Genomic DNA, 26,437 nt, shown 5'->3' with positions numbered 1-26,437 from the left:
GGTGTGTACCTGACTTCAGTGACTAAGGGCAAAACAGCTCATTTGGTACAGTGACAACACTGAGAGTAATCCTATGGAAGAGGTATGTGCAATATGATAAAGTCATTGATTCACCTTTGTTGCTAAAAATATTCAAGTTTCACGCAAGGAGTCTTTGCCTGACTTTTTGTAACCACTTTTTGTCAAACTACCACATGGTCAGAAGCCATCATGCAACAAAGCACAGGATCTGAAAAAATGTAAAGGTAATGCAGAAATCTCCCAAGCCCTGAATCAGACCAGAGGACAAAGGAGGTATCTGTCTTTTGAACAATAGCACCAAACCACTGACCTTGCACATCATCCCACTTGTCCAACATGCACACTTGTCCTGCCTGGTTTTGGTTAGTTGCTTCTTTCCTTATTTTCACCAATAGAAACTATCTTTTATAGAGAAAACATGACATAGGCAGCCATCAAGCACACCTTTCAGAGAGCCAAACAAACCAAACATACGTACAATTTGCAAGCCAAATGAATTTTATCCAGCATAAAACCAATGCAAGGCATGATACAGTATCATTTCTACACCACTTATAGGCCAGGGGCTTGCACTTATCAAGGAAAACCCAAGAAGTGATTTGTTACTGTGTGACCCTGATCATCTGCTGGTGTAATTCCACTTGAATCAATAGAGCTAAATGAGCATGAAAACAGAGCAGAGCAGGCAGGCACCAGCTCCCACATGTTTAAAGATCACCAGCCACACTCACTGCCCACAACTCCCACAAACACTCTTGTGCATCAGAGGTTGTACTTAGAGAAGTGTTTTAGAAGATGGATTTAGAGATATTTGAAAAAATTCTTCCCTGTGGGGGTGCTGAGGCCCCAGCACAGGTTGCCCAGAGATGGTGGGGCTGCCCCATCCCTGGAAGTGCCCAAGGCCAGGTTGGCCAGGGCTTTGTGCAGGCTGGTCAAGTTATCCCTGCCCATGGCAGGGGGACAATGAGATGAGCTCTAAGGTCCCTTCTGACCCCATTCTGATTTGCCTGACCACTTTCTGCTGGACTTGAGTTTATCTTTCACACATTTATAGTTATGACACCTCTGTGTATCATTTCCATCTTCCAGGTGGGAAAGTACAACCAAAAGAGCAAAGGTGCTTATCTACCACAGCCATGCTGAAATCATTGGGAATTTGTGCCATTTTACAGGTATTTGGACATTTGAATGACTTAATTCAAGTCTCAGTGGACAAGAATGTGGGTCTCCCAGCTCCTACACACAGACCCAGCCCCAGGATGGCTCATCCAAATGATTCTTTGGATCTGGAGCACAGCAGTTGATGTTGAACAAGCAGCAAGAACAAGAACTCTAGCAACAAAATTTCTGGAAATACCAAGTCATTCATTAATTGATATAATAAAAGGTTTTGCCTAAGCTGCAGCTCTCTGTGATATTTACACAACAACCACCCTCCCCTCTTGCAGATCTCAGCAGGATCAATGCTTTTACAGGATGAAGTGAGGCTAGGTATGAAAAATGCCTGAGGGCGGGAACAGTTTCCTTTTCAACACTGTTTTCTCATAAATGAGAAATCTACAGGAACCAGACATGGATTCCTAATTCATATAAGCTTCTATTTATGTTACAAGAACAAAACAAATGTGACTGACAACTGTTTTCTGTTAAAGGCCAGTAATTATCAGCAACAGCAGGTAAATACACTCAGTTTCTTTTTGCTGTTCTCATGTTTTTATCACTAGGTCAATATTAAACTAATTTTCCTGTCATTCACCCATTACTTATATAAGCCATATTTACTAGAAAATTTACAAACAAAACAAAAAACCAATAGTTACTGCTCAAATTCTTTACAAGAAATATTGCAAGCCCTCTTCCATGGTACTTAAAATGTCTAATAGATATTCTGATCAATTTATATGCCCACGTAATTGAAAAAAAATGGTAAGAACATTAGAGCTGACAGAAGAATGCCACACTGGAATGCTGTTTTTTCTTTTTTTCTCCTTTTTTCCCAGATCCACACTAGATTCAAGGTCACACAGGGGCTGAGAAAATATTCTCATCACAGCTATATGTAAAACATCCTTTATACTGTCCCTGAAAGATTACACACCATTCTGCAGATTCAAGGTATGTCTATATATTCTCTTCCTCTGTTGACAGAATTATCATTCTAATGCTATACTTAGGAAAAGGTGGTGATTTCCAGAGCTCTGATCCCAGACAGCACCTCAACACATGCTTAGTGTTTAGTGGGACTATATATAAATATATGAGTTCTGCAGGAGTATTTTTGCACTTTCCAAAATAGACCAACAGTTTGGAAATGAAACGTAATGTGATGTTCCCTTTGCACTTTGCTTAGTCATTTTATGCTCTGTGAGTATTTGTAGTGCTTGAAATCCATCTTCTATGCTCACACATCCAGGAGATAAAAGGATTCAAGGCGAGGAAGGAAATCACATCTTAACTAACCATTTTTCAGAGCTGGTGATGTGCAAATTAATCAGCTTTGAACATTCACTGTAGCAGGCACATAGGTCCCTAAAGTACCAGCTGAAACAGAGCACTAACATAAAGCTATTAATTCTATCAGTCTTGAAGGACAACAGGTTGAAAACCACATTCCCCACCTTCACCAAACAAGATGAACCTCCTATTTCTTATTAGAATAACTTTTTTTTTACATAGTCCCATTTCACCAGATCTGGCTGTAAAGAATAAAAATATGAATCAAAATCCAAATAATTCTCTCAATCAACCTCAGCACTGCAGTTCCTCTGTTTATTTCAAGCTACACACAGCACTGCTGGACTCTTCCTTAAGCAAGCTTTTGGCTAACAGAGCCTTAAGCACAGATGGGTCTCTGACCTTATTTAGCAGGGATTCTCCTGCAGGCATCGCTGTCTGATTTTATAACATTTGATTCAAACGGTTCAGCGACTTGGCCAGGCCACATAACCCACTTCTTTAATGCTTGGTTCATTAGCACAGCTCATCTTTATTAACTACAAATAAATCTCACTTAACATTGAACTCCACTACCACTAATTAGCTGTCTTAGATAGCAATTCATTGTGAATAATAAATAAAAAAGGATTGATTACCGATTTCCTCTCCTGTTTCAGCTCCTGCACGTAGCGTGTTAACTCTGCAGTGATCAGAGAGGTCATGTTCTCTGAAATGACCTCGTGCTGTCCAGCATAGTCATTCATTTCATTTAAAGTGGCTAGGAAGGCTCTAGTTGATGTGTACCTGCAAAGGACAGAAGTGCATTTTGCTTTAGTCCCTTTCTTTTCAGAGACACTGCAAAGGGAGGTGGGATCCTGCTTAAGCACTTAGCATTGCTATGAATTAGCACAGATTCACTGGAAGGAACTTCTCCAAAGGAAGCCTATCCCACACACTGACAGTTCTCTGATAAATCTATCTCAATTCAGACAGTTTGACACTGGCTCTTAAAATATCACCACTTTAGAGTGCCAGGTTCTTTATCAGCACAGCTCTGGGGCTTCAGTTCTCTAATCTCTATTCACCAAACATTTCTAGTTACACTCTCTCAAGTCCTACAGTTCAGTGCACAGGGTCATGAGTATATCCTACCTGGCAAAATCCTGTCTAAGCAAGCAAAATTTTGGCCAGCAAAGCCTAGAAAAGAAAGTTTTTCATAGTGTAAATTTGATTTAAATCAGATAAAGTTTATAAAGTTTTCAAATAAGTAGCGAGTTTACCAACCAGGTGTTCATTGTCAACCCATATTTTTTAGTATCTTCCATCATAAGGTTTATTTTTCATACCAAATAATCTGCTATACAGCATCCCATGTATTATTGAAAAGAAGAAACATCTGTGCACACAAATTTTGAAACAGCAGATTATGTCACTGGTATATTCAGCCCAGTGCCAACAGAGCTTCATTTAAATAGCCCAGCTGGCTGTGCTGGGCAGCTGGAAGCCAGCAGCAAGACACTACTACATACTAAAAAAACTATTATTGTTGTTATTATTATTCTAAAATAGTAGTGGCCTGCACTGATAGCATCACCTAAAACTGAAAAATCAAAGCAAAGATGGAGATATTTAGAGGATTGATACAAGTAGAGATGAAAAAGGCATCAGATGAAATTAAAAACAAGAGAAACTAAAATGGGACTAAAAATATAATCCAATAAAAGCAGAAACATCACAGTCAAGATGTGAAATGAGAGAAATCCCAGTTGCAAAAAAATCCTAAATATAAAAGACATAGAACTAGAGACTGACAATGAGCTTGAAAAAGCTGATTTTTAGCCAGGTTGTCTCCAAGCAGCATCTGAGGCACCCAAAGGTCATATGACAAATCCCCAGACATTGTTTTGAGACATGAAGTAACTACATTGAGGTGAACACTGTATTAATAAAGGGCAAAGGATACACAGGATATTCTGTGCCACATCACATAGAATCATTTAACTCTGATAGCCTTTTTTCAGCAATGAAGGATGTGTCAAAATTCATTGTGATAAACTCAAAATACCCATTTATGGTAGAGCTATCCAAAGGCAGATTTATTCCTAATCCTGGGCACAGACCAAAACAGCCACTGTGCTGGTAACATAATCTTCCTTGTGTAAATACCAGTATCTCAGGAAACAATAGCATAAATAACTGATTCCCAAACAATGTTACTAAAAATAAATTAAAAAGCAAGCAAAAAGGCTGTTATCTCTGTTACACAAGCCACTGGAGTAGCTGTATAGAGCAGCTTAGGGGGCTGACCCAAAAATCTGTATTAATATAATCATCCAGCTGGACCCATATCCAAGCTCTTTTGAAACATGTCAAATTTTAAAGTCAAGGGTTTGAGGCTGCTGCTGGGCTCTCCAGAGGCTGAGCAGCCTCCTGAAACACCAGGCTGAGGGTCAGCCCCTGCCATGCCTTCCTTCAGAGCTGCATTACAAAACACAGACATTGAGAAACTCTAGGGTCACAGTGCTCTAAGGGTAAAAGTTCTAGCTCTGCTTTAGAGTCTGCTGGGAAGCTCATCTTCTAGAAAGTTCTCCTTAAAGAATATCTTTATTCATCCCAAAGGAAGGAGTGTTCTTAGGGACCTGTGGTGTCTCAGAGAAGGAGCTGAGCTCTCTGCTGCTGCCTGCAAGCCCAACATCAACCCCCTGCCATGGGGACACAGGAGTGAGCAGGTGAATCAAAAGCAGACAGGTGAGGCTGTGCCACATCCTTCAAGAGCAGCAAGCCTGGGGATATTGGGAGTACAAACCTCATCCTCCACTCTGTTCTGCAGGAGCCACTGCAGTGTTAGAACATAACCCCTTTTGTAAGTTACTAATCTGTGCTGTCAGCCTGTTTGAGTAATTTAATACTAACACAGAGTGCTTGGGTTTCATGCTAAAATTAACAACTGTCTCTGCTCCTGCTGAAAGCAGATATGAATTTGGTCATTCACTTCAAAGAGCCAGAATCAGTCTGGCTTGAAGGTTTTAAGGCACATTAAAAAATTAATGAAACAAAAACCCCAACCCAGGCATCCAGAAACTGCAACATAAGGGAACTGAGAAGTTACAGGCCAAATCCACTCCTTAGAATCTACCACATAAGTCTGTTTCTGCATCTGTGACGTCTGTATTCTTACACTTGACTTTAAAATCTTGGGCTTACAAAGTAAATTCTAGGTGATGACCCAAACTTTCCATTCCTCCATCAATGCATGCTCACCCAGAAGGGGATCATGAACATACCTGTATTCTTCCTCCTCCTTGGAGTTCTTCTTGGGTTGGTATTTCTTTGAAAGATTCCTAAAATTAAAAATACAGAAATATAAAATTTTAAAATATCCTTTGAAGCTTACTGATGATCTTTAGATGCACACACATTATGTGAGGCTGGAATTTTTGTCTGCAGTAAGCAGACACCTTTCCTGAAGCAATCAGACTTTAAAATGGGCTGCACAGTGCTCCAGTCTGTAACTACAACAAAGTAGCAGATTCTGAACCCAAGAGGTTGCTGAATTAAGGTCATGAAGTCAATACACCTGGGCTGTGGTTCTGCTGATGCACAGAACTCCTTCACCTGATCTAGAGGAGAGATTCTTTTAGAGTAGGAGTCATCCCAGGAAAGGGAGATCTGAAGCAGCAGATGACACCCTTCACCAGGCAGGTTTGCCTGACTTGAGCAGGATGATTAGAAGGCAAAAAAACCTTCATAAAGCTGTGGGAAGCTGCCCTGAGATAGCAAAAAGGAGATAATTTTGTGATTATCAACTAATGCTGGGGGAAGTGTGACATTTGATTATCCTAATTAGCACAGATGATTGCATCTCATTATCCCCCAGCCAACTACTGATTTAATTTTAAAACACCAATATGCCCTTGGAGTGATTGTATCTCAAATAAGAAACCTGAACCTTGCTGTGAGTACATCTGACAGTAATTGTATGGTTTTCATTGCCCCACAAGCTTCTCATCAGCAGCAAATCCAGGGGTTTGTGAAGGTGTGCACCTTGCTGGTATCAGCATGAGGATGCACAGGGCACTGCAGCACAGTACACCCTTTAACCAGAGCACAGCACAGAGCTGACCAACCTCACAGAGCTATTTTGAGGCCTTTCCAGCTCTCCTCTGTCCTAAACTGAGCCCTATTACTCTGTTCCCTCTGGCAGCCTCTCACCCTATTGTGAAAGGGAAGCCATTTGGTTCAGTTTTACAAGGTTGTTTCAGCGATGAAGAACAGCACACAAGGAGTATTGATGGAATTGTAGTCTGAAGGAGGACTGAGTTTTATCAACTTATCCATGCCAAACTCTTTGGAGAAGTCCCAGAATACATCATCAAGTTGTAAAGAAACTGCTTTTTCAGAGGTGTAACCCATTCCCTGCTGATGCTGATTTTACTGCTGACTTGGAGACAGCAGGGCCCCCCATCTCACATTTCTTATTCCTTTTGTTCTCCTTGAGGAATTAAGGAGCATCTGCCCCAAAAGAGGAGTAGCCAGAATGCTGGCAGATTTGCACAGACAAACATGTGTTCCTCAAAATTTAAGTATCTTGACTGGAAGGGATCCAAATGAGTATCTCCCTCTCAGTCTGTGCCTTCTCTCCAAGAATATGCTCTGAAAAAATGAACTTCTCTAGTTCTGTAGCTTCCACCAAACACCAGTATGGGAAGAGCTCTGCAAACTGTTCTGCATGATGAAAATAAATCTTGCAGCACCCTTTGTATGCCATGGGAATGCCTCCTTTCATGCACCAGCTGGAAGGGAAAAGGAAAAACCACAAGAAAACAAGCACAGAAGGCTGCAGTAATAAGGCATTTTCACACAGTCAAAACTCCATCTCCCTGCACTGTCACTCTGCCCAATTAATTCTGACACACACAGCAACTGGCTTCCTGTGAATCTTTAAAGGTGCAGAAATGCTACAGAGCTGAGGCAAAAAAAACCCCAAAAAAACTCCACAGTCTGCTTTCACAGACAAAAACCACTTACCAAGGATTAGCATCTGGGTTAAACACTTCATTATCTTCTATGCAATTTACACAACACACAAATTGAGTCTATATATTGAAGTACTCTATTTTTTTTTTCCCTTTTCTAAAATCAGATGATGGGGTTCAACCAGGTTCACACAAAAACCCCCACAAGTGATAGTGAGCCCAGAATTATTGCTGGAGTTCATCATGTCCTTGTGCAGTGTCACACCAGCACTGCCCAGGCTCAGGAAGCAGTGACAGTGGCACCTTCAGTGCTAACAGTGATTGGAGAGAGAGCTGACACATAATAAAGAGCAGCAGTAAAACACCAGCTCTGGAAAGATTCTGTGCCACCCTGAGCACTCGCCCCTATGAGTGTTTCTATTTGCCTTTCACTCTGCTTCATTTTTTCTGCCTTTCCAGCTTATTTCTCTGCTCCCTTATTTCAAACTGGGTGACAAATGCGAGAGAAAGAGATGTCAGACATCAGGGGTTCTGATTCTCAGATTATCCTGACACCTGAAGCATTTCTTCCAACAGATTTTCCTCGAGGCTATCTATCCATCATCACATTAGGCAAAGGGTTTTGACACCCTTTGTGATGCTCTGAGTGCATGTGTTGCAGGGGAAGAGACAAGGACACACCACCTCAGCACTGGGAGCACAGCATCCAGCACATCAGTGTTCCATGGAAGTTAAAATACTTAAAATAAGCATTCTACCATCATTTCTACATCCCTTCCCTCCCAGCCTAGCTTAATGATGCAATAAATATAACGTAAAACAATTAAGAATATAATATCAGATCTGAAATGGGCTCTCAAACCACCAGGCTAATTGTAAATGGTATGTAGGTCTAACCTAAAATATTAAATATATATTTGCAGAATCATAAAGAAGAAAAAAATAAACAGTTTTAAACAGAAGAGAATTTAACTTCAATAGATGACCAGGCTGAGATGTAGGTAGTCAGAGAGGAGAAAGAGCTAGTTAGGGAGCCCAGGGATGGAACAGAAAATACAAGTTTCAAAGAAGGAAATAAATTTCAGCAGCTTTACTTACACTTTAAACAAAATAGAGTTACATCTACAGGAGTACCTTGAGTTAGCCTGTCCCTTTTTAATAGAATTTTCTGCATGTTATGACATGCAGTGATGTGATGCAGCCCTTTTACATCAAATGGATCTGGTACAAAAAAGGTTTGCACCAGGCTTAAGGACACTTATTTAATAAAAGCAGATGCATGATTTATTTTTCTTTTTTTAATGTCTAGCACTGTTTTGCCTCAGCACTTGACAAGTCTACATTTTTGGTTTTTTTTCTTTTATACTTCTAACTTCTTAGGTGCCTGCAAGCAGCCCTGTGTTTAAGAGCTCCTTGGGGACAGATGTATTTGCCCTCAAACCATAAAAAATACAGAGGCAAGAAACAAACTGACTATGTGTTTTTGGGAAGTCTAGGACAGAATAAGAAATAAAGCTCAGGAATCCACAGTTTTTACATGGTCACAGGTAAAACTTTCATTTACATGTTCTTTGTGTATTTATTTTAATAACTAAGCTCTTCATACCTGGAATTTGTCATCCTGAATACTGCAGTGAGTGCAGGATTGTGCCTAAGACAGGCCAGCTCACCCAGATACTCTGCTGGGCTTTCCCAGTCCAGTCACATTCTCTTTGTTCCAGCTCATTTTGCCTCTGTAATTCAATCTCTGCTCTTCTCCATAGGATGTGAGCAATTTGTTCCTGCACGAGTCATTTTCTATTTCCTGCTTGTCTGTAGCAAAAACCCTGGGGAACCCTCCTGGCATTCCCCTGGGACAGCACACAATCATCAAGGTGGGGATTTATCTACCACCAGCTCCTCATAAATCACAGGCCACTGTGCAGCTCAAATCCACTCAAACACAAGCAAATTCTGGGTGATTTTTTTTTTTAACAGACACTGTGTTAGATACACAGATCAACTGAAACCTCAGTTCCCATCTCTTTAAAATCTGAGAAGATGGAAGGAGTTCCCAAGATTTATTATCACCATCCAAATAAAAGGTGAGTTCACTGGAGCAGTTCACTGTTCTCCTCTTCCCAGTTAACTCCAGCTCTTCCAGTTTAGCACTGGTCACTAGTGGCTGCCAACGATGTTGTTCCACAGGCAGCAGCAGGACAGACCCCCCCATGTGCTTCACTCCCTTCTAACCTCCATCACTTCTCAGTTTTTTCTACTTTACTGGGAAAAGCAAGGTGATATCTACTCCTGTGGGAGGGTTCTTAGCACTTCCTCCCTTCTGACCTCAAGGAAGATTTGTTTTCTGTACCTGGTTCGCACACACTCATCTCTGTGTACAGTCAAACCAGGCATGGACATGTAGAAAGTACCCAGCAGGAATTATTTGAGATTAATTCACAAAGATCTCTGCTCTGATCCAGAGACACCTCAAAAGATTACAAAACTGTAATTCAAATCTCAGGCTGTAACCTTCTTAACTACATAGGAAAAATTACCAAGGGCTGGGGCTGACTTTCTGACCTGCAGTTCCTCCCCTTGCCCGTTCAAAAAGGGCCTGTCTTAGGAAAAGAAAACCTAAACTTCGCCTAACAAATGATCATTATTCTGTTGAATTCCTAAACCCTTCAGCATTTTTGCACAGCAGCCCCAATCTCATGGAAAACATTACAGTGCTGTCCTCAAAGCCTGAGCCATTAATCATGCATAAACCGTGAGTAAGCCTTAGTGTGCTGCTGAGCCACCTCAACAACCTCTCTTATTGCAAAACATATGATTACTAGCAGATATAATACAACAGGATCTTAAATTAACTTTTACTTTCCAATCTCTAAATTAAAGCTACTTTCTAAAAGCCATCATTATAAACAAAATCACCACTGACACAGCAAATTTAGGGTTGATTACAGGCTCTGAGGAGATGCAACTCAAAGTCCAGAATTTTACGTATCGACTTACCTAAGCTGCTTTGCATAGCTGAGTTCAATCTCTGTTCTTTCTTTTACAAACTTGATGTACTTTTCCAGAACATCAATACCCCACTGCGTGTGTTTTTCTAAGTTGTCAAACTGGTCCTGCAATGAATCAAATAAAAAAAAAAAAAAAAAAAGAAAATAATAGTTTAGTCTCAAATAGTTTAGTCTTCAAAAGAACACAGAGACAACTAAAATTAATTTACAAAGGGAGTATCACCATACAGAAAATATTGTTAATATTTTCCATTACCAGTTAGATGCTTTTATAGTGAGACAGGTTTTTAATCAACAGAAATCTGTGTTTTAACATGAGCCCAATTCAGTAACATTGTTTATTATTCATTTCTGAATCAGTTTCATTCCATAAATACTGGCAATTCTATTAAATACCATCTTCTAACATACTTAAATGTAGGATAAGAAATAGATACTCATGACATTTTTCTTTACTCTGAAGAACTAATGGAAGTTCCATGAATTTGGACTCCTAATTAATAATTCTGATTTTCATATGAAAATTGTAGATTTAAACCCCAGCTTTGTCAGTGCTATGAATTTAAAATGTTATTTAGAACAGTTAATCTTTTTACAGAGCAGACTTCAATTCCTCTGTAGCCTTTTTCATTCTGAAACAGATGACACTATGCCTCCCAAAATGACATAAGCTATGTTTTCTGAAAGATTTCTTGTCCACCTCCATTTATATACAGATATTACTTTGTTCTTCAAATATTGTTGCCCTCAAAAACAATCACAGATGTTTTCAATAAAATCAAGAACATTCCACAAGTCAGTTTGGGATTTGCAAATGCCAAGAGAAATTAAGCAATTCTAAATCCAAATTAATTATCCAAGCCAGTTTATTACTATCTGCAGATTTCAATTATAATCACCTTATTTTTTAAAATTTAATTACTTCAACAACACTCAAATTCCACAATCCATTCCACATAGCTCTGCAGAAGTTGCTGTTTCTACAATACTCAAAATATAATTTTTCAACTGTAAAATATTGAATACTTTATCTGACAGACATACAATGTAAAATAAACAAGGGCTTTAATATCAGCCTAAGTTATTTGGTATCAGGTTCCATTAGGGTTTACAAGGAAAAGAGAGTAAGTTTGTACAATCTACAAATTAGATTGCCCATGTTTAACAAAAAACAACACACAGCACTAGGTTTAGGTAGAATGCTGAGCTGCCACTACCCAAGATTCTGACAAAAGTGATGCTTCTCTGCAAAATATTTGGCCCTGTGACTCAATCTGCAGAGCTATCACTGTGTTACAAAAGCCAGACAGGCCCATTCCCTTTAGACACAGAGCAGAAAAAGAACTTAAAGCTACAACAAAGCCTGGTTTGTGAATATGTTGCTTTTATCAAATACCACTTTCTGCTCTGTAGAACATCTGGCTGTGACACTGAGTGACACTGGTGGCAGGAGGGACTCTGCCAGCATTGCACACAGTCATGTACACAGGAGCTAACAAAGAAAATAAACCTGCTAATAAAACTGCTTAACTGTAATTTGAAGGGGAGAAATAGGAACCAATTTGCAAAACACCATCAAGAAGCGAGTTAACCACAGGTGAGACACGTGGAATAGGACCCATGGGGTTTGGGCATTGTGTGTTTGCTCTGGTTTAGCATCAGGTATTATTTCAAAGTGAGTCAGCCAAGCCAGACTAGGTTTCAACTTAGGTTATGTCAGTTTGTGTCAATTAAGAAGGCACTGGGGGCAGAAGAGCAAAAAGGTAATAGTATAAAGTTACAAAAATAGTTAAGAACTGCTAAGTGCTCCAGGACTAAGTGCTCCAGAAACTACGAGAACGTGTTTAAGGGCAACTGAAGTAAAAAAATTCAAACTACACAGAATAAAAGCCTGACTTCCAGCAATATAAATCACCCTTGAACCACTGTAGCATCAGTCACTCAGAAAGAGGATGTGTGTATTTTGCAGAAAGGGAATACACAGACTAAAAACATAAGAGTTTGCGTATATACAAATTTCAATTTCAGACAGTTTCACAGCTGAGAAGGCAAAATCAGGGGTAACAATGGGTCCTCCTCCTGACAGAGGGCTCAGCTCAGCCTGGAGTCTGATGGAAGCTAAGAGAAATACCTTCTTCTCTGCTTCAAATATACAACCTCTCCATCTCTGGGATTATGCTGGAGTCAGGAGAGTAATGCAAACATGGCCTTTTTAAGGTTTCTGATAAAGAGGTCTTCTAGCTCTCCCACACCCTACTCTTCCACCATTTACATTGTTTAACATAAACATATGCATATAAAATAAATACCCTATGGGGAAGTCCATTAGTCACAAGTCTACATGGATTCACACACTCCTGATTAGAGAAGAGAAATCTCAGGCAGGGAAATTCACTCTGTAATCCCTGTAAGCAAATTTAACCACCTTTATCAAATAGATCATATTTGTACCAAGAAACTAGCTTATTATCCTATTGTGACCCCATCCAAAGAGGAAAGGTCAAGGTTTCCCAGAGGAAAGAATGCCTTTCAAGGAGATCCTCCCCTTCAAGGTAATCCAGATTTCAAGATAGAGCAGGTTCACCCTGAAAAGGCAACCCTGGTGGTGGCTTATCTAAACCTCCCACCATCATCCCACCCTGAATCAATTCTCAGAGCATCATTTATATCAGAGTTTGAATAAAAATCCAGAAATGGCTCCAGGGTGTGGGCTGGCATCCCACAGAGGGACCTGCTGGACTGTTTCTGAGGCCTCACTAGGCAAAGTTTGGTGAAATAAAACTCCCTAAGGAGCAGTGTAAGAGGAGCACATGGTGGTGCAGCTGTTGGACAGATCAGCCTGGGGAAGATGCTGAATTTCTATTTATAAAGTGAGATGAGGCACTTGCCCCATGCCAAGCTCTAGGCAGAACCACCTCAAAACGACAAGCACTGACCTCCACTATTAAGAAAAGAGGCATGGGGAAGTTTAACTCTACAGATTTGCTAAAGAGAAGAGTTTCTGTTCTTTTCTGGGCATGGAAGAGTTGGCCCAAGTGCCATTTCACCCAGCAGCCAACGCCCCACAGCAGTGTGTTACACTGGGGTCATGCATTCCATTGTCCCTTCCCTCTGCTGAGTGCCTGGAGGATGAAAAAAAAATCAGTAAAATTGGCAACACCATCACTGGCTGAGCACGAGATTCCAAAGGAAGGGCAGTGCAGCCAGAGGGACACAACACAGATTGTCCTCGTTCCATGCATCTGGAAGGACACTGAAGGTAAGGAAAGGCTCTGAGTTAAAGCTGATGAATCATTAGGATTACAGAGGACACAAAATGTGTTGATCGTACAGCATAACCTTCAATTCATGAAATCCCAAAGTATTGGGATACATGTAATCAATGTAAAATAGGACTTCTGAAAAAGAGATTTGAGAGCAGTTAACAATAATATTGTGCCTCCAAATAATCAATACTGAAAACAATTTTTAGAAATTGATTTACTTTTCTCCAAGTACATTATAAAAATGAAAAATTTTGGTAGGAATATAGAGTTTTAAAAAAAAACCCTTCAATTATTCTGGAGTCTAATGAGAACAACACATGTTTTCAGCACAAAGTGCACCAGCCATGGCAGGGATGGTTTAGCAGGTGAACTGTGCCACAGCAGCTCTGCAGGTTCAGTCATCAGCTGCAAAAGGGCTCAGGTGCCCCATGAGCTGCTGTTTCAGCTTTCAACTTTAATACACAGACTCTCCTCTGTTTGTTTTTTTGCAGCATTCTCACCCTTCCAGTCAGGGAGAACATAGGAAACAATAAACTCCACAGGGCTTTAGCAATCAAGAAAACAAGGCAAGAAATATGATGCAATGTTCAGTACAAATGCTCCCACTTGACCACAGTGAGGGAGAAACAAAAGGTCACACCACACCTGTTTTCTCCAAAAGAGAAGCACCAAAACATTTTCTAGAAGAATTCACTGCTTTCCTCTGGCTCAGAGATGGGTTCACAACTAGGAATGTTCTGTGAGCAGGCATACTGCACTGACAATCAGTTTCTATCACAGTAGGCTTCCACCACAGCCTTCATGTTGCTATGTCCTTCCAAACTGCCAAATCTCATCTTCTCCCAGTTTCAAGTGCCTATGTTTTGTGGTATTAGCTTACTAAATAGAATAGACTTCTAATTGACCATCACAATGTCCATGTAATTAAACTGCTTGTGTAACTGTAACTTACCCCCCTTAATCAGATTCCACCTGCTTCCCAAATCCAGAAACATGTGCCACTACAAGCACTTCCCCAGGTGATGGAGGAGAGGGAATACAGGAGCTGACCCACCTGACTCACACAGGTGGGAAAGCAGAGTCCCTGCTGCTTGAAACAAACTGCTCAGCTTGTTCTTGAGCACACACACAAAAACTGAAGCTCAAAAGAAGGAAGTAGAACTTCAGCCATTAACATGAGCAGGAATTTGACATCCAAGTACCCAGGATGCTTTGAATATTTTAACCTTAAGGCAAAGCATGTTTCTAAATTCATTTTCTAACTTCATTTCTGTTTCCATTAATTCCCTCCTGGTGCTTTTACTGCTGCCCAAATATCCTTCCATCCATGCATTCTTTCTGAAATTTGGTTGCATGCTTGTTACCGTGACAATGCTTAAAATGGAAATAGTGCTGCCCATTTGCTTTGCTTCATTTGAACAGTTACTTTAACCTGTCAAAACCCCTTCACTTCTCAATTGCCCTCCTGAAGTCACATTCCCCAGCTAAGTGAAGTATTTTGGGAAGAGGAAAGTTAGCCATTAAAGAAAAGAAAAACCTTCTTCCCATTTCTTGGCCATATAACATGGAGTACAACCAATTATTGAGCAATAAAGTCTTTGAAGATCAGCTCAGTGACATATTCCTTCCTCTTTCTACAAGGCTTCCATCTATTGTGAAATAGTTCAACCCATGTAGTTCAGATACAATTGATGGACCTTCACTTGCCACCAAGGGACTTCTTCAGCCTTAACACTGACTGAAATAAAGGAAATGTCCTCACTTTTCTCTTGAGCTGCAGCATCAGTTTCTCTGCAGCCAGCCAGATTCACCCTGTCCAGCTCCAACACACAGCCAGGCCAGAAGAACTGGGGTTTTCTACTTGGTTTCAAGTATGAACAAAACATTAGATTCTAGGAGAGTTTTTCCAATTAATTCTGCAATTTAAATCTTCCTGTCAAACCTGCCCAGAGCAGACTGAGCTGGCAGCATTTACTGTACCAGTATCTGGGCTAAACTGTCACTGTCACCCTTTCTGCTGCTTTCACAGGTGACAGTGCAGAAGTGTGAAATTAATAATACTACACAGAGACAAATAATGAAGAAAGACTATGCTGAAAATTCAGATGCTAATAGCAAATTAAGAGCCTTTATATTAGCATATGCCTCCTGTAATTCTAATGCAGCAATACAAGAAAAGACCCAGGATTCTTGAACATTAAAAATATTTGAAGACTTTCTACTACCTCACTGCCCAGTGAGTTTGATTCTGTTTCCCCACAAGATTATTTGTTTACACACATTCATTAATAACAAAAACAGTAATAGGAAAATTAATAGCTACTTTTTACCTCTTATCATACCTTCTCCTCCCATATCCCTTTTTTTAAAAAAAAACTCCCTTATTCACTTTCATAGGCAAAAAGGAATTAAAGTGAAGATCAAGAATACATTACAGTGTTCAATTTCTAAATTACTTTTTTAGATTCCATGGTTTAACAACTTCAAATTATAAAAATAATTAACAAGATGATGAGCCCTTCACAGGCTCAGCTGAGTCCCATATGGCACTACAAGGCTGGCAGAATACACGGGAATTCAGATCACAGATCCTCAGAGACCTACAATAAAGCTATATGCAAATGCTAACAGTCTCCAGGCAAATTAATAATGAAAAAAAATGCATAAAATACAGGCTACCACTGCAAGAGCCTTCCAGAAAATAGAGATGAGTAGAAAATACCAAAGCAATTCAGCATCTGTTGACTCAGCCTCTACTGATGAGAATCAACTTCCCACACAAAACTTGTCAGCAACAGTCAGTGAAACCCTCAGTTAATGACACTAAACAAACATCCCTGATTATATATGGTACACGGGACACCAACCTTTCCCTTCCTGCAGCAGAGACAAGGAGCATTCACAGCACCATGGAGCACAGAGGGATGAGGCAGGGAGACCATCTCTGCCTGGTTGACACTCAAACGATGCTGTGGCTTCACTGGTTGTTTTCTGAGTGAACCCTTCCATTCCCCCACACATCCGGTTCTTCTTAACAAAGCTATTTAAGATCACATGCATTTGTCATGCAGGTCACCTCTTCAGCCACACATTCCTAATTTCATTTTATCCTTCACGTATTAAATAAATTCCTCTCGACCTTTCACCAGGATACCTAAACAGGCATGATTTCTGCTTGAGATGAATAATAGATAGCCCAGAGAAAAAAAGCCATCTTACTTGCCCACCTCCATCTTCCTTTCATCACCATCCCCTAAACACATTTTTCCATAAAGCCCTCAAGGTTAACTATTCTATCTCTTCCATTCATCTGGGAACTTGATCTAGCTAGATCACAAAAAGAAACATAAGATTCTTCGCTGCATCATTAGGGAATGGAATATATTTCAAACCTGTGTGAAGGGGAATTGACAGAAACCAAGAGTGGAAACAAACTATATTTCAGGTTGAAATACCTTTAATGTTGCTAGGTAAACTCACCTCTAATTGTCCTATTTTGATAGACATTATGAATAAAGCAGTTTCTGGGCCATATTTCAGCCTTGAAATGCTTACCCTCTTCAACATTTTGCTGAAGATGGAAAGCAAAATAAGTTCTAATATTTATGCCAGGTTTAATTTGTATAGACTATTGCCCCAGTAAAATAGCAAGGCCCTTTGCACAGCCTTGTAATTTCTTCTGAGACCAACCACACTCATCCCCACCCCAAAAAACCACCTTCCACAAACTCAAGAGTGACCCCTCCTGTTAATTAATCCAGGGTGCTGTCCCACAGGCAGTTTTTTGCCGTACCTTAACCCTACCTGGATAAAAACCTGACTTAATTCAAACAAGAAGCACTTCTGAGAAAAGCCATGAGCAGCTGGCACAAAGGCTGGAGAGCAACATGAATATTCCAGCTGCTCTGAGGCATGGCCAGTCCTGGGAGTACAACCAGACCATCAGGGCTGACAGGGAACCAATTTGATTGCAACATCTCACAAAAAGATCAACCTACAGCAGGGTTACACAGGAACATCCCCCACTAATGAAAGAGGTGAGCCTGGTACTGGTGAAGGTTAAACCTCCTTCTAGAGAAGGTACCCAACACCAGATTAAAACAGCGCTGGGTTACAGAGCCCACAGCAGCAAAGCCAACATCAGGCTCCCAAAGCAGGGCTGGGCAGCAGCTCAGAGCAACAGGTCGGCAAGAGGACACCTCTGCCTGCTGGGGAGGTCACTGGGAGTACAGCCACACTCCCGCCGTGGTGACCCACTTTAACACCTATTATGGAAGCCTTGCAAACCCCAGCACGTGGTTCATGGGGAGAAGCTTCCCAGTGTGAGTACAACACATGTCATTGACTGCCAAGGCATTCACACACACACACACACTCTCAGTGTCTCAACGTCTCGTTCTCTCTGCTGACAGCTTAAACTGTGAAGTGAAACTGCTCCTTTTGCAGCAGCCAGAAGGCTCTGAGGCCACAGAAGCAGTGGAGTTCCAGGAGCAGGTGATCCTGCAAGAAACCTCCTGGTCTTGCCCCCAAAGGGTTGCTCTTACCACGGCAGCAAAGAGCCTTCCTCATCAGAGCCCAAACCAGCTGGAGCCCCAAACCCTCCACCTCTGCCATCCTGGTGTCAAACGAAGCCTCTTCCTCCTCCCCCTAACGCCTGTTGTATCTTGCAAAGGATGTGGTAAAGCAGAACTTGTAGTCCCTCCATAGCAACAGGGCAAGTAACTGTGCTAACACAGCAGCCAGGAAGGAAGGTGAGAGAGGGGATGTTCCATCCCAGGGAGGATGTGGTTGTTGGTGCTGCAGCAGCTCAGAAAGATGCGAGATAACAGAGAGGAGCGATTAATTCTGGGGAGTGAGAGGCAGGAGGATGTGATCAGTTCTGCTACAGCAGGACAGAGCTGATGAGCAACAGGTGATTAAGAGAAACAGCAACTGAGCCAAATACTGGATAGTGAGGACAAATAAGACTATCCTTTGTTTTCTTGGAACAAGGGAGTTTTTGATGGTAAATTGTGTAGGTTACATGTCCTGGACAGCATGGACAGAAATACATCCAGCATTAGGTGCTGCTTTGGTTTTATTCAGACAGGTACCTGAAGAGGCCATACTGAGGCATTACCTGCTGTTATCAGTGGGAGATCCTCCTAAAGGTAGATAGTGTTGCATCCCTTGAAAGAGGAAATGTGCTTCTTAGAGGTGTCACAGTCTCATGCACTTGAAAATTAATTCTATAGCTCTCTTTGAATAAGGGAAAGACAAGGCTCAAAAATCACTGTTTGCTATGTCCAAGGACACTTTTCATAGATGGGCACGATGCAGCAGCGATTCATTTCCTTCAAATAAATTTATACACTTTGAGGTTTGAGGCACTGCATGACTTTGCCACAATGAGAACCATCTGTCATGAGCAGCCCATTCAGAAAGGAACATTTGTTTTCAAACCTACAATTCTACTTATAAAACACACTCAAGAAACCCCAGAACAAGACACAGTTTTGTTTCAAAATACATTATAATGTGCAAATTACAACCCAGGTTGTAAGAAAGCTCTTAAAGAGCAAGATAATAAGAGAGAAACTTCAACTAATGCCAGATGTTAAGTTGAACTATTTTTATTGAAAGACTGAGTGCATTTCAATCTTTTTATGCACTTGTTCAGTTATTTAAATTGGAGACAAAATGCACATGTTGCTGCTTTTGGTGATTCTAGTGCAATTCAACTGATTTAAGTGAACTTATTTGTACCAGGTATAAGGATAAACAGGAGAATCTAGACTTTAAAATCCAGACTCATTAGCTAAGCAAAGGTTCATAACTACTAAAATCTACTCAGGCCAGATAAATGATGCATCTCTACCATTAGCATTAATTATAGCCACAAAACTCATTTAGAAAAAAAAAAAAGAAACAAAACAAAGCAATGCTAACCTCCTCCTCCTGCTGCTCATCCAGGGGGAATAGGAATGGGCTAAAGATTTGGTTTTTGCTGACAGTATCCAGAGCTGCAGCCTGAAAGCTGCAAGGACCCACAGGGATTATCTGTTTGGTGCATTATAAACAAGAGCTTTGAAAATGAGCAGATCCTCTTGGTTTGTGGGGCTCTGCTGGGAGGGTACAAACCATGAGCTGCAGCAGAGCTCCAGATCCAAGCTGCCTCCCCCAGGAGTTGCAGCATGGTAACCAATGCTAAATATACTCTGCTGTTGTTCCAGGAAGGTTTTTCAGTTGACAAATGTTGCAACTTTTTCACTGTTCCCCAGCATCATCCCACTTCCCTGATTTATTACACACCCATTTGTTCTGAAATTATTTGAAGAAATGCAATTTTAGAACTAATTCCCAGTAAATCTTTTGCTGTATGGCCACATCTTGGATTAACTGTTGACTGATTTTCATCCTCTTTTTTTTTCCCCAGTCGGCGAAGCTCTCCCTTAATAATACCAGCTGTTAAAACAAAGATCAACAAGAGCTCTTGCCCATGGTTTCCCCTTTGGGCAGCTGTGTACTGATTATTAAAAATGAGCCATAGAGTGTTCTGGCTTATTGCATGGCATGGATAACTACAATAGAAAGCCAAACGAGCCTGCTGATCCATTTAAAAGAACACACACAAAAAAGGCAATTCTGCCCTCTTATCCAAAACCATACTGAATCACAATAGCAGAATCTTATTCACAAGAACAATACTTCAAACTGTAGAAGTCTGTGGGAATGGGATTTTTTTTTGGAAATTAGCTTTTTGCCCAGCTTCATCACAAACCAATGCCATACTAGTTTCATCATGCAGAATACCCAAGTTGTTTTATCCATCCTCAAAGTCAACCTTTCTTCATTAGTATCAAACATTTTGAATATGATTCAGCTTTGGGCACACAGCTGGAGTTTAAAAAAGGGGTTCCAGGGGATTAATTTGATTTTTTTTTTGCAACACCACTTAAAAACAATCACTGTGACATTGTTACACTTTACAAATAAGAGTCCTTGGTCTCCTTCTATCAAAATTAGCCTAAAAAGATAACAGTTAAAAAACTACTAAAGGTCTTGCCAGGTATGCCTGGTATTCTCAACAGCAAAACTTCTAATCTCCATTAAATAAATCCCCTGGTGGGTGTAGAACTGAGTACGTGTGCAAAGCTCTTTTCTACACACGTTAATGCAGAGATGTATTTATTCACTGAACTCAACAGCCTTTTCACCTCCTTCCCTGGCTGTGAAGCCAGACCTGATCAAACCCCAGCACAGGCACATTGTCCTTCCAGGATGTTTATGCAGACACTTGGAAAAGAAAAATGTTGCAAAAATCATTAATTCTGCTTAGCTTGAGGTTGACTCCTGGAATCACTGGAGCAATGGCAATATCTAGAGTTAAAAAAATAAAACCCCCCACTTCAGAGTGCTCCAAATTCTTCCCTAAAGTTCAAAAAGAAAGTGAAGATCTGAACTAACTGTTCCCTCCTCTCATTTCTGAATTAAGTGGAACAAACTGCTGAAAAACTTTTTTTGTAGATGGGATTCAAAAAGTATTTAATACCTTAAATACCATGACATGACAAATACAATCCTAGATTCTTCAAGAGCCACTTCACACTCAAGACCAAATAAGATTACTGCTATGCCTGAAGTATTTCTATCTGCCATTGCATTCCATTTTTAACCCAGAAATTAGATTAGGTGCTTCCACTCTGATCCAAGAAATAGTGAAGTTTCCAGAACAGGAAGATTATCAGAGATATATGCAAATCAGAAATCTAATGCAATGGATAGAACAATGTCAGAGTGCATAACATTTTAAATGTCTGCACACAACAAAGTTGGCCACTTCAAAATATGTTAACAAAATCTGTTCAAAGTGCATTTCATAATTCAGAATTATCTATTCATACACTCCACTCTGTGGAGTGGAGTCAAGCTACACTGGCAAAAAATGAATAAATTCTGTAACTAGGCCAGAAATGTAAGCAAAGAGCCAAAAGAAAGCTGTAGAGGCTCTATGCCTTAAATCTATCTATTAGGGTTTCTCACACAGCTTTTTTATTACAATAAGACCTGGCCTCTCCTGTTGCTCTAAAAATGGCAAGCAAGACAGTCCTCTAACATCCTGTCACATATTTTCCTTTCACCCAATATCTTTCTCCTCTCAGTTTTTCACTGATAAACATTCAGGGAAGAACTTAACCCCAGCTGCAACTGCACTCTGCAACATCCTAGAGCTGGGCCATTTATCTCAATTTTGACAAAAACACTGTTTCAGTCTGATCCCACTTGCCTAAAATATTCAGACTTTAAGCTGATCCTTGCCGTGCTTCTCTTCCTGTACAAAAGACAACATTACCAGTACAGCCATAGAATTACCAAGCTAAATATGGTCAGACCAGAACTAATGTGGCAACTCTACCACATACACATCTTGCTAAGGATCAGAAACATCCACCTGTGCATCAAAGCATGAATTGCTATTGATAGTAATTCTTCAATTACTTCAGTCTCTTATCCTTTGGATGAAGAGAGTATATCTTTCTGTTCTCACATGCTCACTTCTGTGACATTTCCAGGTAACAGCTTCCATTAACTGTAGTGTGAACTTGTGCTACATCGAAGTTTAAATATGAGGAAAAGTAATCACATTTCCTTTAACCAAATAATCACTGTCCAAAGCCTCTCAAACCCCACTGGGTCTCCCCCTTCCCCCAACAGAAGCCTCTCTCAGCTCTCAGTACTAAGACTGCAGCAAAACTAAATGAATGCATCAAAGTAGGTGGAATAAGAAGGGGGAATCATTGTGCAAAATGCTGACCCATCAGAAGCATACAAAGCATTTGTTCAGTGGTGACAATGAATAATTTAATCTGAGGCAAATTACCAAACAAACATCAATTAAATTACATGCTAGACTACAAGAGAAAGTTCTCCTACACACATTTCAGGTTTGCAGAGTCAATAGAGCAGCACAATGCACTCTGTGACAGTCATCCAGGCTGCTCACTCAGGGATACTTGACATTCTCAACAGGACATATGACAATTGCAAGAATCTAAAGAGAAAGAGGTAAACTTAACTTCATCACACTAAACAAACATTCATACAAGAAGAATAAAGAGACCACGTGTCACCTAGCCTTGTAAAATGCAAGAAATCAGAGTTCCCTACCCATAAACAACACTCATGAAACGTGCAGAACTAGAGTTTATAGGAAATTGTCTCCACCATCCATCAATTTTAAGGCCTGAACACCTGATCAGAGAGCATTTAAAGCAAGTTGTAGCAGCAGCTAAGACTCTCCAGTCTAACAGCAGCCTCGTTGTGCTAAGTGCTGCCTTTAGTCCAACAAATCCAGAGCTGGGTCCAGCTCACAGAAATCAGAGACACGTGGGGAACCACAGCGTGGCAAGCGAGGCTCGGTGGTTTGCTGCCTGTGCCACAAGGATGCTGCAGGACAGCCACACTCCAAGCCCCAGCAGACAAAGCTCAAGTTCACTGTGCTGACCATACCATGCCAGCCAAGGCAACCTAAAATTACAGTTTCTAGAAAGTAGGGCAGCTACAGACTGTCCAAACCTTTTGGTCTGGCTCCCTACACAGCCTCCAGCCTCTCAAAGAAAAACAGTCAGAACATTTTATGGAAATAAACCAACAATTACAGTTTCTTTTGACCAATATGGCTTGGAAACCAAAGCATTAAGAATAAATGACATTTTGCCATCCTGAGCTAGAAGAGCAACATCCTTTGATCCTTTAAGTAAGGACTGCTTCCCTCAGCAAGGATATTCTGCTCCTAAGCTGGATAGGCAAGTCTAGCTGAGCAAAAGGGGTAATCCAGTTTTCTTGCGACAACAATCTCATTTCCTTAGGTTCCAAAACCACATGTGAATATTTTATAGCTCATGCTATAATAATGATGATACCATGATATAGATTTCAAGCTTTCACTGCACTAGAAGAAATATCATCACAATACTAACGGAAATTACATCAGTAAACAGCCTCCCATTAATAGTTTTCAGACAAAGTTGTGAAGAAAATCACTACCCAATTTAAAGCAGTGCTTATTGGAGCCAAGATTAAAAACCACACTTGGGTCTCACCAGTCTGACCACTTGCCTCTGCTCACTTCATCTTCTAGAACTACATATTTGCCTAAATCCAGGAACAGTGAAACAAGGGACAGCATGGAAGACTGGATTTTTTAGCTTTCACTAAAATATTTGGGTTCATCCTCTAAATAAAGTCATCTACTTCAAGACCTTGAAAACTGACTTCTAAAGTTTTAAACTTTTTGCAGTTTTTGACAATTCATATCTCTCCAGCTGCCAGGCAGAATACTGGTTCTGAGGGAGGAAGGTGTTTGCTCACCAGACAAAGACAAAAAAAAGAAAACTGGTTTAATGTTTTATCAGTTCTACTCTGGCATTAAAAATTAACTTAAAATGAAACTGAAAATACACATAAAATCGGGCTGAGGCTGCATCCGTCTCATTAAAACCACATTATATTAGTTTACCTAACTGCAAAGGCAAATATTTTTTCAACATAAATCCTATGCATAAAACCATGCAATAAATGTATCCATTAGCATCTAGATAAAGGGACTAATAGGAGGCTCACATACCCAGCTATGCAATAAAACCTAGAGCACAATCAAGCTCCAAGACAATTAATACTACCAGGAAAAGCTCTTACTAACTTTCCTAAGCCCAAGATGCACAACCTTTCTGAAATACAGATTTCCAAATTCTTTATAAAGCTGGTAAGGCTACGGCAAGCAGACAAGAATTTTAAACTCTCTTCTAAGGAGTTTAGAGCCAACAAAGCTCCTGGTATTTCAGTGCCATTGCAGGCTCTTATAACACTGCAGGCATTTAGAAGCACCAGCAAATTAATATGCTGCACCAACTCATTTGGTGAACAATCTCATTCAGATCTTAAGCTGCTTGTCCGGGGTTCTGAATGTGTGAGCAGGCTGAAAAAATCTGAGGCGCCGCAGATATTTCCTGAAAGGGTGCTACAGTTTTTCAAGTGGAAAGCTGCTTGCTGTACTTTGGACTGGTTACTGGGACAGCAATAAAAAGCATTCTTGTGTCTTGAGGGCAAACAAAACCAAGACCACCACACCACATACATCATGATGTGCTTAGTCAAAGAACTAACACAAACCATGGTGAAATGTTATTAAAATCTTCGTTGTGGAGAGCTGCCTGTCAAGTTTGGGTCAGTGTGACAGCACAGTGTGTGTTACAGGAATATTTCTTAATTAATTGGTTTATTAGGACTCTATAATAGCAAAGTATGCTGCTCACAGAGCACATGGGGTGGAACTTTGTGACTAAGATTACGGATAAGTCATCCTGATTCCCACTCTCCTCACATTCCTGGAAGATCAAGTGGAAGGCTACCATAACACCACCAACAAATAAACACTGGAATGCTTACATTACAGCCTGCTCCTTGTGTTTTCCTATCACAGCAATAACAAACCATGAAGCATTAAAAGAGGATGGCAAGCACAGCACTGCTCTTTTCTGTCACTATTGTGGGAGGAAGTCTAACAAATGCTTGTCATTTCCAGAAAGTAATGGATTCCCCAACTCTGGCATAAACAGTGCCCACAAATTGCATGCAAATCTGTCACAATTTCACTTCTTCTCAAGAATGATTCTCCATTTAACATCAGCAACTGATAACACAGCACTAACATCAAACACAGCCAGTTCACAGATGAAAGTACTGCAAACAGCTTAAGAGCAGACTGACATCTTGCAAGAGAACCATAAATTTAGGTCAGCTCATTGCTGTGCTGCTCAACAGAGGAACATAAAACGATGTGATGTGCAGAGTAAGATGTTGGTCACTTGGGCTCATGGTTTCCTGCAGCAAGAGAAAAACTGCAGCCCATTTTCAGCTCAACTGGACAAGCCTGCAAGGTGGAGACCAGATCATTCTGTTCAGGAAACAGAATCTCCCCTTCTGGTAACATCCACAGGATTCACACTGCAACAGCCTCCAAAGAGAGAAGAAGCTGTTTCCTACATTATTTTTGCACAGGGCCATGTAGGGCACCTCACAATGACATCTTTAACAAGTAATTAATTACTCAAATGAAAAGAAAACACACATTCCATCCTCCCTTTATCAGGGATGTGTGAATATCACCCCCACACAACTTCAGAAGTCTAGATTGGGAGGGTTTTAAGCAGATGCCATTAAATATTGATGTTGCATTTCATTTTTTGCATGACTATTTATTTGAAGAGAATTAATTAGTACATTGAAAAAACTCTTTGAAATGTGGCTGTCAGACATACATACTTTTTATAACATCCAGGGAATACTGCAATACCTAAAATAAATTGTACTATCAGCTTGCTATATTGCTTTTCAATATCAGAAGGTACAATAAAATAGATACCCTCTATTTCACTTTTAGCTTTGTCCCAGCCTACAGTAACTATTCCACAGTTACAATTTTACAATGCAGAAGAGCTTCCATAACAGACGTGGGCACAAGAGAAATCACCATATTTTAGCCCAGACCAGAAGAGTCATGCAATAGGAGAGGTTGATGATTTCCACATCCTTGAGTGTCTTGTGCTCCATCCTTCCAATCATTCTTGTCTTTAATTCATGTCACATAATTTGCAAGACTGGGACCATCAGTGCCTGGATTGCACAGTGCTTATCCAGCACAAGGGGGTATGATCTCTATTAAAAAATGCTGCCAACAAACCCAAGTTCA

General features: G+C 40.4%; 1 protein-coding gene across 15 annotated transcripts in view; it reads right to left on the bottom strand.

Annotated features, from left to right (window-relative positions):
* FNBP1 (formin binding protein 1) overlaps window positions 1-26,437 on the bottom strand; it is a 95,675-nt gene that overhangs the window by 49,259 nt on the left and 19,979 nt on the right. For 7 of the 15 annotated variants that reach the window (XM_033518532.1, XM_033518522.1, XM_033518523.1 and 4 more), the window contains exons 1-4: window positions 16,575-16,664; window positions 10,431-10,546; window positions 5,742-5,798; window positions 3,114-3,261 (exon numbers count right to left, since the gene is read on the bottom strand). In XM_033518532.1, the coding sequence (XP_033374423.1) occupies window positions 3,114-3,261; window positions 5,742-5,798; window positions 10,431-10,546; window positions 16,575-16,649 (396 nt within the window). In that variant the 5' untranslated portion in view covers window positions 16,650-16,664. Of the gene's footprint in view, window positions 1-3,113; window positions 3,262-3,609; window positions 3,655-5,741; window positions 5,799-10,430; window positions 10,547-16,574; window positions 16,665-26,437 lie in introns of those variants that run through there. The other 8 variants (XM_033518526.1, XM_033518516.1, XM_033518520.1 and 5 more) reach the window with 2 other exon arrangements.

Source organism: Parus major, chromosome 17 (genome assembly GCF_001522545.3).
Source record: "Parus major isolate Abel chromosome 17, Parus_major1.1, whole genome shotgun sequence".
Classification (NCBI taxonomy): Eukaryota; Metazoa; Chordata; class Aves; order Passeriformes; family Paridae; genus Parus; species Parus major.
The sequence above is the reverse complement of the archived record's forward strand: the minus strand, read 5'-3'. Positions and strand labels throughout refer to the sequence as shown.